The following is an 18,697-nucleotide window of genomic DNA, read 5'->3' on the forward strand; positions in this document are numbered from 1 at the left end:
TTGCAATAAACTTGAACTGGTCTCTCTGCATATCCCTAATCTGCTGCAGCATCAGTATCACGCACTCGATCGGTCAGTCAGAAGCGCCTTACACGATCGCAAAAAAGGAGATATAAAAATCAAGGAAAAATTGCACTGCTCGCTTCAACTGCAAATGACTCATCGCGAGGGTCTCACCAAAATCAAAGTTCATCGAAAGAGCGAGAGCTGTGAAGACGGCACTTTGAGCGTGCGAGTGGAGTGGCAATGGATTTTTCGCAAGTGCACGACGGGAACAGTGTCTCCCATCTTCTAGAAGAAGTCATCCCGCTACCAAAGGAGTTCATTGTGAGAGGCTATAACGAGTATCTAAATGAGGGATGCAAAACCCTCTCTCTCTCTCTCTCTCTCTCTCTCTCTCCCTCTCTCTCTCTCTCTCTCTCTCTCTCTCTCTCTCTCTCTATCTTTATCTCTGGGTTTACTGGCAACAATTAGTGTTGGGAAACTGAGCGCAGCATCGCTACTCAATCCTGTCGCCACGTGACAAGGGCTTTACGTACGCGTTCGGCTAAGCTCGGCGCTGCTCGGCTAAGTTCGGGAATGAAGGGCCCGGGATCGGCCTCTTCATCTTTTATCCGCCGACCCGGACGGACGTAGCGCGAGCTCGTCCCGTTGTGTCTTGTACAGTGCGTGTCTCGTGAACGCGTCTAATTCATGTAATATTTAATTTGTTAAAATAAATAAATAATAAGTATTAACATTGCAAACCATAAAAATTAGCTTCAGAGGTCGTTACGCTTTCCAGAGACAGAAATATCTTTTGAGACAGTTTTGAGACTGAGACAGCTTTTTTTTTTGTATTTAAGTAACAGTTGCTTATAAAGATAAGCTACTCTCAAACTATGTCGTTTTGTAGTTTAATTTCAACCAAAATCCGAATCCAAAAGTCGAAATTTGAAAATCCCAACGGATGGTGTATTCCAGACTCCAGACTCGATCGGTACTTCTGGGCCGTCAAACGTTACTTCCGATTGCTAACAGAGAAAAAAAGCGAGAAAGCATAAGCGACTCCGACCCGTTGGTGCAACGAGTTCGGGTCGGGTCGGGGCACGGTAGGTTCACTTTGATCCGAGGGTGCAGCGAGTTCGGGTCGACCCGAAAGATCAGTAGGTGCGAGAAAGCGTAAGCTACAGAAGGTGCAGCGAGTTCGGGTCGAGTCGAGTCAAGGTAGGTTCAATACCCGACCCGAACTCGCTGCACCAACGGGTCGGATTTGCTTATGCTTTCTTGCACCTACTCATCAGTCGGGTCGACCCGAACTCGCTGCACCCTCGGGTCGGAGTCGCTTATGATTTCTCACACCTACTGATCTTTCGGGTCGACCCGAACTCGTTGCACCCTTGAACGGTGCCTGAACATATTTCTACATCCAGTGCATTTCCACCTACAATTTCACAAAAATCCGTTTACTCTCGCTTGTGGCAAAAGTGCATCTAAAAGAGAGAGAGAATATCAATGTTTAATGCGAGAGATTTAAGCGGCTGGCCCACATCAACGTACCAGGAACCCGCTGAACCCCGCTTTGCATATGAGTTTTTGCAAGGGAAGCTAAGCGGAATTGTGCGAGATTCTCTCTTGGCGAATTGCATCGCTCTCGTGCGGTTGCGGGCTGCGAAAAGGATTTTTTGCTTTCAGAACTCTTCTGTGCGCCCCAACACGACCAAGTGTAACGTACAAACTTCATTCATTGCCCCGCCGCGCCGTGGTACGCACGTGTGTCTACCAATTTCCTTCAAATTCAAGTTCCACCGCGCTTTTAGACTCCGAGATAGCCAAACCGTGCTTTTACTTGCTTGTTTGTGACTGTTATAGCTTATATTATGGAAACCGAAGCTGAAGCAGTGCCTGTGCTAGTCGCCTCAAGAAGCTGCCGCAACGATCGAAAGCTAGTTGAGTTCATAATTCAACAGCGCATGCTGTTGCTGGACACTCGGTGGCTACTTAGCACTGGCTGGTTCAAGAAGGACAACGACCTTGCGCTGCGGATGTACGAACGAATTCCGGCCACTTTCAACAGTCACACTGTGCTCAAACTAAACCAGGTTATAGCCTACAGTGAGGCTCGCTCAGAACGGCTCAAACATGCATACCTTCAGCGAGCTTTGCACGCATACGCCAACCGTGAAGACTTCTACTGCATGTACAACCTGTGGCATTTGGAGGAAGTGGACGAGATCGGTGGCCTGTTGAACCCTCTGTACCAAGAGTTGTACCAGGAATTGAGCCGTGCCGCGTGTGATCGACGGTCAGGAATCATCAATCCTTCGCCGCAACATGACGTTCATTACCAGCACTGCTTCGCGAATGTATTGTGCAAAGAACTACCCGAGTGTGGCCGTTTTCTAACGCCACAGAGAAGATGCCAGCGGGGCAGCACCGTTATGTGTGAGCGGCCTTACGTTAGGCTGCTGGTGGCCGACCGGTACTTCCGGTGTCACTACTGCCTGGCACACGCGCCACTAGTGCTCATTCCCTGTCCCTCCTGCTCGTCCACCCTGTACTGCTCGAACACGTGTCGGAACCGCGCCTATGACGAATACCACGCGATGGAGTGTGCCATGCTAGCTTGTCTTCGTATTCAGTTTACCACTTTGGAGCATCTCGCCGTACGGCTGACGTGTCATGTCATCAACATGTTTGCCGGCCAACTTGATCAACTCGAACCGTACGTACGTTCGTTGCTAGCGAGTTTCACACCAAGCTCGCACAGCACACCGTACGAAAGAGATGCACCAGAAAGTCCCTGTAAGCAGTACGCTAGGATATATCATCTAGCCACGAATCGTCGACAAATCACCAGAGCGGTGCTTACGGAAAATGGACTCCGCGCGGTCTCGTTGGCGAAGCTGCTTGTTGAACAGAACAAGCTGCCGGCCGGACTGCTGCCCATCATTGCTGAGCTCACTGTGCGACACATGCACATTGCCGCTGCCAATGTGCTGCCGTTGCACCGTTCCGATGCAGATCCGGCAGTTGAATCGCAGAACAAAACGTCGACTCGGTACGCGCTGGTGCTGCTGACCACGGGAAGCAGGCTAAACCATGCGTGTAGTCCCAATTTAGCGTACCAGTTGACGCAGAACGGAACGATAAGCTTCTTAGCGAAGCACCACATCTGCCAAGGGATGCAGCTAACGATCGATTACAGGTAAGTTGGGTGAAGCGGTGCTCGAATTGGCTCGACTAGTATACCTCAAATAGTTTACCTCATACTGGCTCTTTCTACAGATTGATCGAAGGTGACAACAGGTCCCGATTTAAATGCCAGTGTGCGAAATGCGTATTCGAGCGTGATCGCATCACTCACTCTGCTTGATGATCAACTGGACTGGATTGCGGCTTGTTTCTGATTACGTTCCTTATCCTATGTTCCTTTTTATATTTTATCATCACAATTGCCCGCGGGGCTAAATAGTATCCTGTGCCAAGTCGCCAGCAAATCACCAGACGGCGTCGGCTAGCAGTTTACATTCAATTGTATATTAGAGCATTCCTAGGGTCGCATAAACCGCGTTTGTCGGGAACATATTGTACATGTTTTAACTTATATTTATCAAAAATATCAACATATCTTATATAATCAAAAAGAAAGAAAAACAAAAATGTAATTCATTATTCATATCAATAAAGTTATCCATTTCTTGTACCATAATTATGCCGATTTAGAGTATCACAATTTCATCATATCACACGTACTACATAAAATATTGCTAGTCTTTGTTTGGTGAAATATTCATTAGTTCCCAGTTCAAATGAATCAATAAGACAAACATGATAAAGCGACGAACCTCCGATAAAGTCTAAACCAGCTGTGATACGAGTTTACATACCACTAAGCATAGCGACATACCACTAAACATAACGATTAGAGCTGACCACTTCTACTGCTTCGTATCAAAACCGGTTTCCAATGGCTCCAGCATGTCTAGGTGTCGGGTGAACAAGCGATCATGCAACGGACCTTCAGAGATTACGGTGAAGCGCTCGAGGAGACTGAAGCGGCTTCGTCATAATTATGTTTACGTCTCGGTTTATTGCTCTGCAACTTCATTCAGAAATTGGCAGAAAACAAAAGAAAGAGAAAATAGAAACAAATCACAAATGCTTTGAATGGTGGACACAGAGGAGAACACAGATCAATGCTATCACACATGCATCTATGAAGTTCTAGATCAAATTATGAAGATCCTCACATACATGCTCAGCTTTTGCTTTGTAAAAGTAACGATGCCGTTTCTCACTGGTTGAAATTAAATTAAACTGAATTTCTTATTAATTTTTCTTCTCCCGACAAACGGACCGACAAGCGAAACAGCAAAGAATGGATGCAAAGAAAGACGAAAAGGTCATAAAATCTGCAAACGGGCGCGTGAACTCGCCTCCATGCAGAGGGGAGCAAATCGAACGTACAAACGGATTTTATGAGTCCAATATGAGTCAATCGGTTCGTTTTGTTCGACATAAGTGCATTGCGCAGATTCGTTCCCGCGGTGGGTTCACGGGCGGCGCATTGGCGTGTCTCTGTGCGGTCTGGTGATATGATTTATGACAACGCGTCAAACGCAAGCTACCGACGACCAACGGTCAAGGCAATGGCCTCAGGCTGTTGGACGGAAGATGTTTTCAGCTTTCCATGGAGTAGGTAAAGCGTACCCAGTATGCCAATCTTTTCTTTACCTTGGAATATCTGGAAGCTGTAATGAGTAACTGAAAGCTTATCGGCAACTCAGCAAAGAAAGCAATGTATTCAAAGAATAGAAGCATCAAAATATCACTGCACCAAAAGGACGATGTTACGATAAATGAGTTACAATGACGAGGAAGTGGGTTTGACGATGGGTAAGAGTGCAGTTTATACAACCATTGGTAATTGTAATAGTCCAGATAAAACATGCAGCATGCTCTACATCAAAATTAGTTTTACCATGAATCAATTCAGCTTTGAAGCCTCATCCAGATCAAAAAGGTATTGAACAAGACTCGTTCTTCACCGCGAAATGACAAAGACCAGACTAGCGCAATGGAGCAAATGGCCAGAGTGATCACGTGTGAATGATGTGTATCTTTGCGCTTTGAGCTACCGTCCTCAATACATCGAGCTCCATTAGGCTTCGGAACAGACGGCGAAAAGCGAGGACGCAAGAACAATAAAACTGTGCCGGATTTGGGACCTTTCAAGTACTCAGTCCATGTGTAGGACATTGGACTATATTGCTACTAAAATTTATACTGGGTTTGTATGCTGCTCCCTTTTGGTCCCATGAGAATGTTTTTGTACCCAATCAGAAAGATTCCTCGATTCCGGATGATCGATCGTCGCCTGTAGCACCTTTCGAAAGCTATGCGTCAAATCGTTTCAATAATGCATCAACTAAATCCTTAAGTTTTCTTTTTATAGCTGCGTCCTCTAAATGATTGTGTGCATTGTAGGGCTTGAATGCATATTTTTATAATTTGGACATGGTTTTTGGTTATTTTTCGTTCAAATGTCGAAGTGTCAAAGATGGCAGTTAAAAGAGTCACTCATTCGATGACTTAAACTTTAGTAAGTTGATTGTGCGCTAGATTTTTCATATAATAATCCCATACCTGTTGCGCACGAGCCTCAAACCTCGTATTGACCGCTCTCCCAGTAGCAAGAACTAGCTATCCGGTTGTGTGGTACTAAATCAGTCTCGAAAACATGAATAAGCTACCTTGACCAGGTAGCTACACCAATAAGAAATGCATACGGTAAGGAAGAGCACAAACAAAGCATCAGAGAATAAGTATGGAGTCATCGTTTTGTGCGATTTTATGACCCTTCCGTCACTTTGCTTTTTAATTTTCCTTTGCTCTCATTCGTTTCGATTTCACTCGCTTTACCCCTTACTTTACGTTTCGCATTTTGCAAATAATGAAAATGCATTGTGTAATGTAATTGGATTTGAAACGGGTGAAATATTTATTATGATTGGTAATTAGTAAAAGTAATGAACAAAAATATGACAGTAATTATAACAAAATTTAAAAGAAATGAACGCACAACAACCCATTCTTCGATTGGTGACTCATTGTGAGGGGCTAGCAACGTGATCATGGTCGTGAAAGCAAATGATGTCGAATAGCACTGAAATATGAACAGTGTCTGCACAACGACTTATTAATTTCTGTTGGTAAATGTTCGTCTATGTCGTTTCACTGTTCTAATTGTCCAATAGCGTATAACTACTGCTTTTCGTCACACAACTGCAACGATGAAATGCTGCAAAAGACTCTCTCTCTCTCTCTCTCTCTCTCTCTCTCTCTCTCTCTCTCTCTCTCTCTCTCTCTCTATCTCGCTCTCTTTCTCTTTCTCTCTCTCTTTTGAAGGCCTACTCATGATAGAACATGCCGATGTGACATGGCCCGGTCAACAATCATTCACCAGGATGCTCGGTCCCTGGCTGCAGCCTCCCATCCATGTAGACACCCGATCTCCGACAGGTCTTGCTTCACCTGATCCAGCCATCGATCTGGCCTAACGTGGCCTAAGGCCGACTGTAAGTCAAGTCCAGTAGTGGTACAATCAATGTCCAGTAGTGGCCGTTGAATGTGGATCTATCAAAAAGGCAGTTGTAGCGTGAGATGTAGATTGAGTGTCCGCCATTTATTTTCTGCATTTGCATCCAACGAAACAACACTGCGATGGAGACGCCCAGTGCATTCTCTTCATTGAAATCTTTTGTTCCATCAAGTCTTTTATTGCCCCTACCCTATCAGGTCGCTCATTAGAAAGAGTAAGCATGTTTTTCATGATTCCAGTTGTCGCTGCGAGAGAGAATCAACCGACCTGCACAGCAACCTGAGAGAGTTGGCATGCTCTTGCACTGCTACCAACGAAAAAGTGGACGAACGTTGAGCGAAACGCGCAATGAATATCACAAAAGTAAAGGGCATAAACGAGAGCCACACAGGGTGACTCATCGCTCTTCTGCGACAAGCACTTATGGAACTCATAAACGTTCTTCAGAGGGAGGCAGAGAGCGATACCAGGGAGGACTGTATGTCAGCTATTGAAATTTTGGTTCTTATATAATAATAATCTCGGAAATAAATGAAATAGATCTTGGCTACAGCATTAGTGCTTGCAAAATTCAATCCATTTTGTGTTTGGCTTCTTCTCCGTACTTTGTCTCAGCAACTCTCATCGCAGAGGCTCAGACGATCAGGGGAACGATCGTAAGCCATCTCATCGCTCTCATATCACTTTAGGCTCTGCAGAAAACAGTAATTAAACAGTAAGGTTTCCGTTCCAACTGTTGATTGAAACTGTTTGGCAATCATGAAAATAAATTTCACTACCTTTAAATTAATTTTAACAGATGCAGGTTATCGACACTTTCTATTTTGTTTTAAACTTCTTTATTTTTTGACAATTTCAAAAAGCAGGGTGCTTTTCTCTGTTTGTTTCATTTATTATCAAACTAAGCAAATGCTTTTCGACTAACAATTAAACAAAATTATGAACTATTTAATGAGAATTTCTTTTAGAGTTCAGTTCATCACAAAAAAAGATTTGTTTAGTTTTCTAATATAAGGCATACTATCGCTTTTAAATGTGTAACAGTATTCTTCAAATACTATAAGAATCCACCTATACGAGTGTATCATTTTTAGAATTGAAATATAGTTCAACAATTTTAATTTTCTCGTTTCATTGGAGATCCGTCATAAAACTATCGTTAAACGATTACGAAATTTTCTTAAATTCCCCTAAACGGGAAGTCAGTACATGAGAATTGCTTGTTCCATTTTCCCCCACCTATGGGTTACAGTATTTAAAGTACTCGGCACTTTCCGACGTCGGCATGTAAAGGATTTGAAACGCGCGCAAAAACAGTTCCTGACACGAGCAGGTTTCGCTCCGCGGATACTGATCTCCTATATCGTTCAGGTAGCGCCGCAGCTTCGGCAACAATTCGGCCGCCTTATCCTTCTGATGCAGTACCAGCTCGGCGTGCAGCGACTGTGTATCTATCATACCGTACCGGGACGAATCGATAGCAGGAAGCTCGAAGTACAGCGGATAATTGTTCACGCACGCCTCACATTCACAAATGAACCGGTACTGCTTCAACAGTTCCGTCTTCCGTTCCTTGCGAGACATCAGGCAGTGATGCATACTGCAAAAAAAAAGTGCAGCAGAGAGAATCAAATTAAAATATCTCTACCTCGAGGCGATGGCTAAATTCTCATCCATCCAGGCTTACCCATAGTTGTCGTAAAGCTGTCCACCTTTGGCAATGGGACGCGTAACTAACACTGCGCACCGGCCGTCGCGCAGCGTGATGCGTGTCACGTTGGAAGCGCAAGAGTGGTTCAGCATGCTCAGTATCGGAAAGCAAGCGGAAACGTGGTTCTCCATCTCGTACACCCGCTGTTCCGGCTGATACTCCATGTAGTGCAGCGAATGCATATTAACCGGCCCCGTCTGTAGATGGCGCAGTATCAGCTCATTCAGCAGCTCCCGTACGTTATCGTTCATCCCGCACAGCTCGCCAAGCTCGGGGCAGCGTTCCTCTAGCAGTCGATAAATGATGGTAGTGTAAAACACCCGCACCATACGATCCTTGCGATCGCGGGTACGCTCGTTCGTCTCCAGCACGTGCACCGTGTCGTAAATGTCTTTCGCGCTTGCACTCGTCCAGTCCATGGTGAAAGCATTTACCTTCGCCTTATCTAACGCCTGCAGATGCTCCCACATCGCCGGCAGATCGTACTCGAACGCGCTGATCGCGGTGGTGACAGTGCGCAAGGACATTACGGGCAGCTTGGTGAAAATGCGCCACATATCGCGTATTATTGGACACTCGTACCGGTGGTACTGTCGGGCGGCTTGGCTCGCGCAGCTGCCAGAACAGTACATGGCCACGGTACAGCTCTCGCACGGAAGCAGCGTAAAAATGCTCTCCCGGTGACAAAAATCACACCGTACGTGCCGATAAACGTCAAGCAGCAGACGGCTAAACGGTTGCTCTATTATTACGACATCGCCGGCCTGCAAGTTTCGGTTGGTGGCCACATACCGGCCAAATTGGTCGCTTTCGCTCAGCTCCAAACATTGCGCCACTTGCGGCACTGTTTCGTACGCGTCGTAACTTAGCTTAAGCTCGCTATCACATAGTTTGCTATCATCAGTGGTGTCGCTGCTTGCTCCATTAGTTGATTTTTCGCAGCCCTTGTTGGCCCCATCCTGTAAAGCTTTCTTCGCGTCCTCCTCCCGTTTGACCAGCTTTGACGCAAGGTGCTCCGGATAGTTGGATTCCCGCGCCAGCCGTACGTTCTGCAAGCATTCTTCGTACCGATGCAGCTCGTAGCAAATGAACGACCGGTTCGCGTACGCTATGGCCCTTTCCTCCGAACCTTTCTCGGAGAAGGCGATACTTTCGTTGTAGCATTTAAGTGCTGCTACGTATCGTTTCACTTTCAGCAGCTGATTGCCCTTGGTGCGCAAACTTTGCGCCTTCGCACTGTTTTTAGTGTCGCGCGAAAGCTTGAGCCGATCGTGGTAGGGAGCGTCCCGGAGTATGGATTCATAATCAAGCTGTGTCTCTTTCTCCCACAGCTGCTCGAACAGCTCCCAGGCGCCGAACTTTTCCTCGAGCGAATCACTCATGCCGGAAGCCGGAAACCGGGAACGATTGGCTGGGAACAGACGGGGAAGATCGATTTTGTGACACAACAGTCCGGGGTGATGTAGCGGATGTTTCTTATTTACCTGAACAGAATAGTGTCGAAACACGCGTGCGTGAGTGGGGCAAGTTTGGAGAGCTGTAATGTAATGAGCACAATCAATGCGAAACAAGAAATGAGTTTTTACCATTTATAGAAGTGGAACGAACCGGGCCGTATCGTTCGTGGAACTGTGTGTTGTTGTTTTGGGAAGGAGCAAAGCAAAACGTCATCCGGTGCTGTCAGATTTAAAAATGCCGGTTGCGATGCTCATAACAAGGGGATTTAGTTTAAAACCATATAAAAACTACAACTAGCTCAACAAAATTGAAATGTTTCATTAAGTATGGTAAGATATAAATCAAATATAATGATTTAATGAACTGCGATATGAAACAAATTGATAGGCAAAGGCTCTCCCCGTATATGCGCCACACCAGTAGGGAATGCTATCGAATGCAAACATTTATCACAAGCAACAGAAGGGATACACATTATGTGGGCGCTTGTTGAACTGTGTCACATCCGGAATCTGGTTCCACAGAGTGTACACGAGTGTTCAAATTTACACCCGTTGCTATGGTTGCGCCTTGTTGTCAACAAACAACCGTTGCGGCACCCGCAACCGTCTCGCTGTACGCCTCTGTGAGTGTTGCCAAAACAGGAATCCCGTCGGGTCGATGGATGCGTATTGCTAAAAAGTTTTCGTGTCAGTGCCTTACTGACCTGGCGAACATTCTGAGTGTTAGCGGAGCAGAGTTGAAGTCGTAAAGTCGTTTCCCCCCGGACGCAAGGAGCCCGCGCTGCTTTTCTCGTTTGCCAACACACATTGCTCCAGCCGTACGGAATGACCGTGACAAACATTTTGATCATACTCAATCTCGGATGTGAAATGCTGTACGTGATCGATCAGCGACTGAAGGCCCAATCCATACCGCTGGACAAATCGGCACAAGGTAAGAATGGGGACAGGATTGCTCAAAGAGGGGCCCATTTACCCTTTGCCATTTTGATTGGCAGGTGTGAGAAGGCTTGTCCTGCGCTTTGGTTGGCAACCTACTGCATCAGTCCAAACGCCATCGGCACAAGCGGGTTTGATTTGTTTTAAAACTGTTTGTTTTATTTTATTTCACACCATCAAGCGAAACAAAATGTCACCACCGCTTGGGCCCATTTTGTTTGGCTAGTTTTGTATTCCTGCAAAACTAGTTTTTCCAGAGTTCACCCCATGCATTCCTTATCGTATTAAATTCATGTGCTTCCATTACACATTTTCCATTATACACAATTTAACAAATCCAAGAGCGTTTGTTTTTGGTTCGAGTACACACTTTCGCTGCGAGTGCAGCAGCAGCGATCCGCACCCATTGTCCCGATCCGGCCTTAGTGCACCACCGGTTCCAGCGGCATGCCGCGGATGGTGCTAAAGTCTAGCTTACTGTCCACGCTCTCGTCCAGCTGCCCGATGATGGCAATGTTATCCCCGCGGATAATGTGCAACCCGAGCACCACCTGCTCGATGCCGGCCGTCATCGAGTAGACGCGCTCGTGCGATTCGTCCAGTATTACGTTGACGGTCTGGTCGAATCCCTTGAGCGTGCCGACAAAGTTGCGTCCATCGGCGGTAATTATCGATACCGTATTGTTGACGTACGACTCCAGACCGGACATCGTGAAGCTTCTGGGAAGGAAACACAGTGAAACACCGTTTGTGGGTAACAATTTCAGCAAGCAACGGTACGAATTACTTACCAGTACCGCACCGCAAAAGTCTTGGATGTTCTGGATTTGTTAATGCTGTAAACAAGAACGCTGTTTGTGTTTGGTTTAGCGGGGTGATGAGGTTAGCTGTCAGCAGAGTGACCAGAAATACCGATTTATCTGTATTCATACCGATTTTTTATATGCCTACCGATTCACAGATGACCGCCCTAAAACTACCGATTTTCCATTTATCCTACCGAAAATCACAGATATTTGATTTTTCAGTCGTTTAAGCTTAATCTGTGGCGCTTAAGATGCTGTTCCAAGGATTGCTTACCTCATTTGTTACTGATCTTGCGCATTAGTACCTCCTCCCCGTCCATCCCGCTTAACATTTCTTTCGCTTTCACTTCTTTTAACTCGAGTTAAGTTTCGAGTTTTAACCTACCGAAAACTACCGATAAAATTTTGATGCGCCTACCGAAAACTGCCAAAATAATCTGGCCACACTGGCTGTCAGGGAACAGTTGTCAACAGTGTGAAATTGGGCCGGGATGAAATATTTCACGCGTGAAACTTTTCGATGCGACCCTTTTGCTTTCTCAAGCACCAAACATTGAAATGTAACGCATGTAACACTTTTATCATTGCACAGGATCTCTTAATTTTTGTTTTTTTTTGTTTAGAAATTTTGTTTTGTTTAAAAACACAAAAGGCTTTGTTTGGGACTCTTAAAATAAAATTAAATGTGTCTTTTTTCAGTACTACGTGAGATCACCGAAGTGCTACTCGATCCCAAGTTTCTGCACTACATCGCCACGGCCTACCAACAAAGCATGCTGACCGTGCAGCAGTGTCGGGTACTGCTTACCGACATTGCATGCTGTTCACTGATGCGGCTCGACATCAGCTCGATGGACAAGCTGTGGGATCTGATGGTCATGATATTCAAATGGCAAATGTTTATTACCAACAAAAACGCCCAAATGCTGCTCGATCTTACGTTCCGCCATCTCGACGGGATAGGGCGCTTGATACCGGAGATGCGCAAGCAGATACTGATCGACAATGTGAAGAAATCGCTGCTCGAACTGTGGGAACCGCTGTGCGAGGACGAGCAAACCATCGTCCATCGAAAGGTGTACAAATGGCTCAAGCCTTACAACACAAAAATATCCATTCTCATACGCATGGGATTGCAAAAATCCACCGGCGATTTTGAGCCAGAACCGAAGAACAACATTTTCTACAACTACTACATCAACAACATTGGTGAGAACATCTACTCCAAAACGGCGAACCTAGCGGCACTGAAAGCGCAAAGCGATTCCATGGGTACTGCAAGCAGCTCCAGTTCTGATATGATAACGGCCGGGCACGAGATCGATACGCTCGTACAGCAGTTGAACATACAGCACGACCCAACAGATGATGCTGCGAACAATGCGTCTGCAACCGCACAAACAATGCCTCAGACGACGTCAGTACACGGTGGGCTGAATGAGATAGTCATTGCAGAAGGTACCAATCAAGAGCATGACAAGAGCCCATCGACGGCCCAGCTTAATGGAAAAGAAACCAATTCCGGACAGGAACCATCGCCAGATGATGTCAACCACTCTTCCAACCACTCGAAGGAAAGCAATCTGGATAAGCTGATGAAGAAAATAAAGCTCGAAAAGGAGGACTTTATAGTGGCTGATAGTGGAGCTATTGATGCAAATGCGGAGCTGCTAAAGATGTTTGACCAAAAGTTAGATCTTTGAAGTTGTTTGAAAATTTGAGGCAATTAAGATGATCTTAGCAATATTGTAGTGTTTTTTTTGTGACTCAATAATCTAGTCTTTGCATGTGATGTATTCTCGTAGCGGTAGCGTATCGTAATTGTAAACCAAAACAATTAATCTGCAAATAAAATAAAACGTGTTGTAGTGTACGGAACAAAAATTGCTGTAATTTGTGTGAAAAGATCTACATAATGATGATCGCAGTACACAGTAAATTTGTACAAATGCATTGTTTTTACAACTCCTTTTTATTTCATCAACAATTTCAGTCGAGAAAACAATTGATGCGTTACATTGCTTTTTGCTACTTGGGAACCGATCCAAGCAGCCGAAGTTTGACAGCCACCGTATCCGTAGTGGTGTTGGTGAATGTTTGGACGAATCTTCGCGAACAGCCGTGCAGTTGTGTTGGTTGTAGCGAAATTCAATATGGCTTCCCTGAAAACACTGAAGTAAATACATCTTGTGAGACGTCGACGAAAAAGCAAGTGAAAAAGCGCGTGTATTCCTTCGTTTGCTGAGTAAATATATTGCACAGCTTGCTAGCCCAATACCAGTGGTCGCGTGTTAAACAACCGAACGAAACAAAATGTCGCTTTTCGGGATGATGAACGATATAGAGGAAGATCCTATTTTTGGGTAAGCATCCGTGTCCCACAAACCCTTTGTTGGCTGTCCCCGATTCGGCCATGAAATGGCAAAAGAGAGCTTAGGCTCGCAACATTTTTCTCCCGATGCAATCTCGTGCTGTCGTTTCGTTTGCGATAAAATATAACCCAGCATTCTTTTCTCCCCCCATCTTTGGGCGCACACAACAGCCATCATATGCGTTCGATGCGCCACATGAGCAACATGCTGAATTCGCTGTTTTCCGACCCGTTCGGTATGATGGGTGGGGTTGGCGGCGGGTTGGAAAGTATCGCCGCCGGGCCTGCGTTCGGGATGCGCCACAACGCGATGATGCCGTTCATGCCGCCGACCATGAACCGTCTGCTGAGTGTGGGCGGCCCGGCCGACGGTCCGTCGTACTGCAGCAGCAGCGTCATCTCGATGACGTCCGGCCCGAACGGTCCGCAGGTGTATCAGGCCACGTCGAGCACACGCACCGGCCCGGGCGGCATCAAGGAGACGCGCAAAACCGTACAGGATAGCCGCACTGGCACGAAAAAGATGGCCATCGGGCATCACATCGGCGAGCGGGCCCACATCATTGAGCGGGAGCAGAACATCTCCACCGGGGTGCAGGAGGAACGGCAGGACTTTATCAACCTGGACGACGAGGAGGCGGAAGATTTCGATCGCGAGTTCCAGGCCAAGGCACGCACCGTGCTGGGCGGTCACGGGGGCGGACGTCGTTCGGAGCAGCTGGCACTACCATCGACCCAACCGGCGTAAGTATGGGCCGTGGGAGAATGCGGGAGGCATCTGTTTGGGGGGGAATTTACATGCATTACAGATGATCCACACCTCGCCCCAGAATATGCTCGCTATGAAAAATGTGTACAGTGCATACCAAATAATCCGTATGAGGAAAGCATGCCCTCGCTCTCTCTCTCTCTCTCTCTGTGTCTCTAATGCGTTGCAATCAATCTGTGCACGCTTGTATTATATCTGCTTTCCACGAAACCTCTCACCTCACATACACTTGCCAATTTGGCAAGTTTGAAGCGCGGTGTACAAAATTTAATACCTTCATTATCAGCGCATCATTTGATTGCAGTGCAGAAAATAACGAAAAATTCTCTCTCATACGCCTCTCTATCGTAGATCATTGTTGTTTGACGTATGAAGTGTTTAGAGAATGAATAGTTTTTTTTACTGCTATTCCGTTTATTAGATTTTTAGAGCTAGATAATATCAACTCTCATGTTCCCCAGTGACATTTACACCATTTGGAATGCAAATGGGACACTTGGTTCTCTATGTTTTATTGCATCATTTTACAAAGAAATTAATTATTGCGCGTGATTTGTTTAAAGAAACAGTATTGCATCTGACCTTGAACCTTATCATCTCGAAAGCGCAGTTGAAGTGGAAATAGAGACGCGTAAACGAAAATAAAACCGGGCCACATTTGAAAATCGATTATTTCTCGAAACTTCTCGATATGCCATCACGTTCGAGAATTTTCTGACGTGTGTTGATCCGTGTACCGAAGGGGAGGGGTAGTTAGACGTATTATGACACCTGTCTACGTAATTTCCCGCAAATTGTAAAGCAATTATTTTTTTGAAGATTTTAAACATTTATGAATTTTTGTAAAATTTTCAAAAAAAAGAAGATTTTTCTGTGAGATTGGATATTCCCTCTCAAGCTTGCTTTTCTTATACATACGGACTCTCTATCGCCGTGAAACCCACTGCCCCGTTTCTGTAGTGTAGTTTCGGTAGTTTATGCAGTTTAAACATTAAGAGAAAAAACGAAACAAACAACCCATGCCCGCTATAATGTGTGTGCCCATGCGATGATTTCTTCACCTCCAATTCCGCAGTCCATCGCAGCGCATTCTGTCGATTACCGAGGTGCCGGACAATGGGTGCGAATCGTGCGGCAACCCGAGCGATACTGCGATCTGCAGCGCATGCAGCAGCAACAACCAGCACAGTGGCAGCCACGATCAACAGCAGCAGCAGCAACAACTATCGTCCCGATCGCAGCAAGCACCGACAAAAGCAGCCGGAGGACGCAACCATCATCGACAACAGTCCGCTGCCGTGAACAACGGTGGCCAAATCACAGCCCGACGAGCGATCCGATCGCCGGCCTCGTCCCCACTGAGCATGGCCAGTTCGCCAGTCAGTGGCACGAACCAACACCACCACCATCACATTACTACAAGGTACTGGGCACAGCAGGCAGGGGCTCTCACCCAATTAAATCCACCCTTTCCTCGCTAAATCTCACCACAACCACCACCACCACCACCAACTAGCTTTCTAACTGACCGTTCCCTATCATCGGGCATTTTCAAATTCAAAACACTACGCTTCTGTATGTAAATCATTCTGGTTTGGCCCTTACTCTAACATCTGCTCCTACAAACAACACATCTCTCTCATAATGCGCTGATCAATGCACTTCCCTTATTGTAGTGTATTTGTTGTGTATTTTTATGTGTAAATGCTAGGACAGTATTAGTTGTGTGTGTGTGTGTGTAGTGGCGCCTACTAATATGCTACTGTGTATCCTGCTAACCTGCATAGAAACAGCTAAGCAACTCGTGGTAGAGCAGCAGCCCCCGGAGCCCCACCAAACAACACCGCACTGGGGGGAAATGCTGCTTATCTCGTATCACATTAAAATTAAAATTAATTTAATATTTTGCAACATCCTTTAATTTTTTTCTCTATCGCTTCTAACCTCCTTCACCGTGCTTTCTCTCTTGCAGTGTGCATCCCCATCCGTACAACGCGTCCGGTCGGAAATCTCGACCACTGAAGGGCCCGTCATCATCATCAGCGTCCTCTTCGTCCCACACACACTATCAGTAATCTGGAGCTCGTGCACTATTCAGCGGATGGTTTCGTACGGGGATGGAAGGAGGAGTAATGTGTGGGCAGAAATGGCAGCACACACACACACAGTTTCAGTAAGCACAGTTTAACTTTCGGCGACGGTGCGTATAATCATCATTGATAGTTTGGCTGACAAATTGTTGCGGCCGGTCCTAGTGCTGCCGCGTGTGACGTGTTTGTTTTTTTAGTTTTTGTTTCGAGCTAAAACGCAACACTATGTGCACAGAAACGACTATCAAAACGTGTGTTGGGCGCGTGAGAGTAGTGTCAGCAAACGGCATACAAACACAACAATCCTTCTCGCGGATGTTTATTAGATAGTTTGAACATTACCCCCCTTCTGCGCGATTAGAGAGGAGATTCGATGCGGACGAAACACGTACGACAAACATACACACATAGGCATTATTGAACATCATAGGAAAAAGCCCCTTTCTTTACAATAGCGTTTAAGTTAAGGCCCGTTTTACATGGGCAACGTTTGTGTTGGGGGTGGATTCGTTTGAAATCGCCTTATTTATTCCGGATGAAGTTAAAGAAAAAATTGCTCGAAATCTAAGGTGGTTTCGAAAAGTTGTGCGCACAGAAGCTCTGATGGCAGGAGGAGAATGTATTGGAACGCTGCAGAAAACAACAACGGGGCAGTGAAAAAAACAAAGGGCAACCCAAACACAAGCCAACAGCACGATAACTGCACACACGGGTACGAAAAGGGGAATTGTAGCGAAACATTTGAATAGCTATCAGCTCTAGGTTTAGTTAAAAGTCGCCGCCGCCGCCGCCGCCGCCCAACGGAACGGCTCTGGCCTCTCAACACGTGCGCGCGTTTTTGTTTTTTGTTGACATTTGTCTTTGCCGTTTTTTACGCTCTGCTAGAAAATAGTTTATCTACCTTGTGTTTCGTTAGCCCTCCCCTCGGCCGGGTTCGGCTGCCTAATATATAATAAAACCAAATTTCAATCTCGTTTAAGTCAATCAAAGATTTACCTACCTACTCTTATTCATTCTTGCGAGGCTCAACGAATGTGAGTGTAGAAGCGAATAGCTTGGGCAGGGGTGAAACGGGGTTGAGGGGTGGGAGGAAAGCCGATGTGCAGCAGTGGCGCTTTGGCTGTCTCGCTTTCCCACCCCACCCTCGCAGATATTTAGCGAGTAAGATATAACTGTGCTTAAATGTGTAGAAGAGAAAGGGAAATGTGTATCGGGTGTGTGCGTGCGTGTAGGAAAGGAAGGAAAATTGGTCTTTGGTGGTCATTCTTAAATTTCGGAGGAAACTACTTTCCCTCCCAAAATACATTACCACACCATTATACACTTGTACCACTTGCGACACCATACCATACTATTTTCACGACCAGCCGGTTTTACCTTTCCTGCGCGTACTGCCCACCCGGTGGACGGACGGACGCGGTTTGAGAAAAGATGTTTAATAATTTAAGAAAATAATACCTATACTGAACAAACAACAAACAAATCGAAAACATTAAATTGAAAATAAATATTTGCCAACAATGTAATTAATTATCTTATGTGTAACATGTGTGTATGTGTGCTTATTCATTATTGTTGGAAATGAACTTTATATGATGGAAATTGGACTCTTAGTGGCACCCTTCTTGGACAGGCTCCTTGGAAATTCTTATTGGATTTGTCCAGCAAGGGTGCTATAGAGTCCAATTCCCATTACATCAAGTTCATTTCATGCCAGAGTAAATAAAGTGTCCCACAGCTATGAGAACTCCTGGAAAACCCCTGTAAGGCTGAGCATTATTCCCCACTAACTCCAAAGTCGTCGAATTCGGTCTTATTTTGTACCCATCACTAATTTCAACCATTTAATGGGTTAAATCCTTTCTTTTTTATTTCAAAGAACAATCATCCATCATAACGCCGTGGTTCGCACCACAAACCGAAAGGTCAAAACTGTCACTCTCCTTCTCTCTCTCTCTCTCTGTTTCC

General features: G+C 45.7%; 5 protein-coding genes across 8 annotated transcripts; 3 read left to right on the forward strand and 2 right to left on the reverse strand.

Annotated features, from left to right (window-relative positions):
* The first annotated feature begins 1,859 nt into the window (after positions 1–1,859).
* Positions 1,860–3,683, forward strand: LOC121599916 (SET and MYND domain-containing protein 4-like). Its single transcript, XM_041928066.1, has 2 exons — positions 1,860–3,187; positions 3,268–3,683. Exons 1-2 carry the CDS (start codon positions 1,860–1,862, stop codon positions 3,353–3,355), a joined length of 1,416 nt encoding a protein of 471 aa, XP_041784000.1. The 3' UTR covers positions 3,356–3,683.
* A 3,740-nt stretch (positions 3,684–7,423) lies between these two features.
* Positions 7,424–11,793, reverse strand: LOC121600648 (SET and MYND domain-containing protein 4). 3 transcript variants are annotated; one of them, XM_041929457.1, is made up of 4 exons: positions 11,774–11,793; positions 9,779–9,831; positions 8,271–9,705; positions 7,424–8,183 (listed from the first exon to the last, which is right to left on the reverse strand). In XM_041929457.1, exons 1-4 carry the CDS (start codon positions 11,776–11,778, stop codon positions 7,823–7,825), a joined length of 1,854 nt encoding a protein of 617 aa, XP_041785391.1. In that variant the 5' UTR covers positions 11,779–11,793; the 3' UTR covers positions 7,424–7,822. The 3 variants fall into 3 exon arrangements, with proteins under 3 accessions (XP_041785391.1, XP_041785392.1, XP_041785390.1); XM_041929458.1 differs by lacking the exon at positions 11,774–11,793 and adding an exon at positions 9,903–10,310; XM_041929456.1 differs by lacking the exons at positions 9,779–9,831; positions 11,774–11,793 and adding an exon at positions 9,881–10,310 and having other exon boundaries at positions 8,271–9,778.
* LOC121600650 lies at positions 10,334–13,245 on the forward strand. Its single transcript, XM_041929460.1, has 2 exons — positions 10,334–10,688; positions 12,199–13,245. The coding sequence occupies exons 1-2, from the start codon at positions 10,580–10,582 to the stop codon at positions 13,200–13,202; spliced, it is 1,113 nt and encodes a 370-aa protein (XP_041785394.1). The 5' UTR covers positions 10,334–10,579; the 3' UTR covers positions 13,203–13,245.
* Positions 10,831–11,595, reverse strand: LOC121600653 (U6 snRNA-associated Sm-like protein LSm8). 2 transcript variants are annotated; one of them, XM_041929463.1, is made up of 2 exons: positions 11,485–11,595; positions 10,831–11,413 (listed from the first exon to the last, which is right to left on the reverse strand). In XM_041929463.1, the coding sequence occupies exon 2, from the start codon at positions 11,401–11,403 to the stop codon at positions 11,116–11,118; it is 288 nt and encodes a 95-aa protein (XP_041785397.1). In that variant the 5' UTR covers positions 11,404–11,413; positions 11,485–11,595; the 3' UTR covers positions 10,831–11,115. The 2 variants fall into 2 exon arrangements, with proteins under 2 accessions (XP_041785397.1, XP_041785398.1); XM_041929464.1 differs by having other exon boundaries at positions 10,831–11,410; positions 11,485–11,593.
* Positions 13,246–13,641: 396 nt separating the features above from the next.
* Positions 13,642–18,267, forward strand: LOC121600651 (myeloid leukemia factor). The gene is made up of 4 exons (XM_041929461.1): positions 13,642–13,862; positions 14,042–14,614; positions 15,715–16,062; positions 16,612–18,267. Exons 1-4 carry the CDS (start codon positions 13,813–13,815, stop codon positions 16,712–16,714), a joined length of 1,074 nt encoding a protein of 357 aa, XP_041785395.1. The 5' UTR covers positions 13,642–13,812; the 3' UTR covers positions 16,715–18,267.
* The last annotated feature ends 430 nt before the right edge of the window (positions 18,268–18,697 follow it).

The sequence above is a fragment of the Anopheles merus genome, chromosome 3L, assembly GCF_017562075.2.
Source record: "Anopheles merus strain MAF chromosome 3L, AmerM5.1, whole genome shotgun sequence".
NCBI classification, from domain to species: Eukaryota; Metazoa; Arthropoda; class Insecta; order Diptera; family Culicidae; genus Anopheles; species Anopheles merus.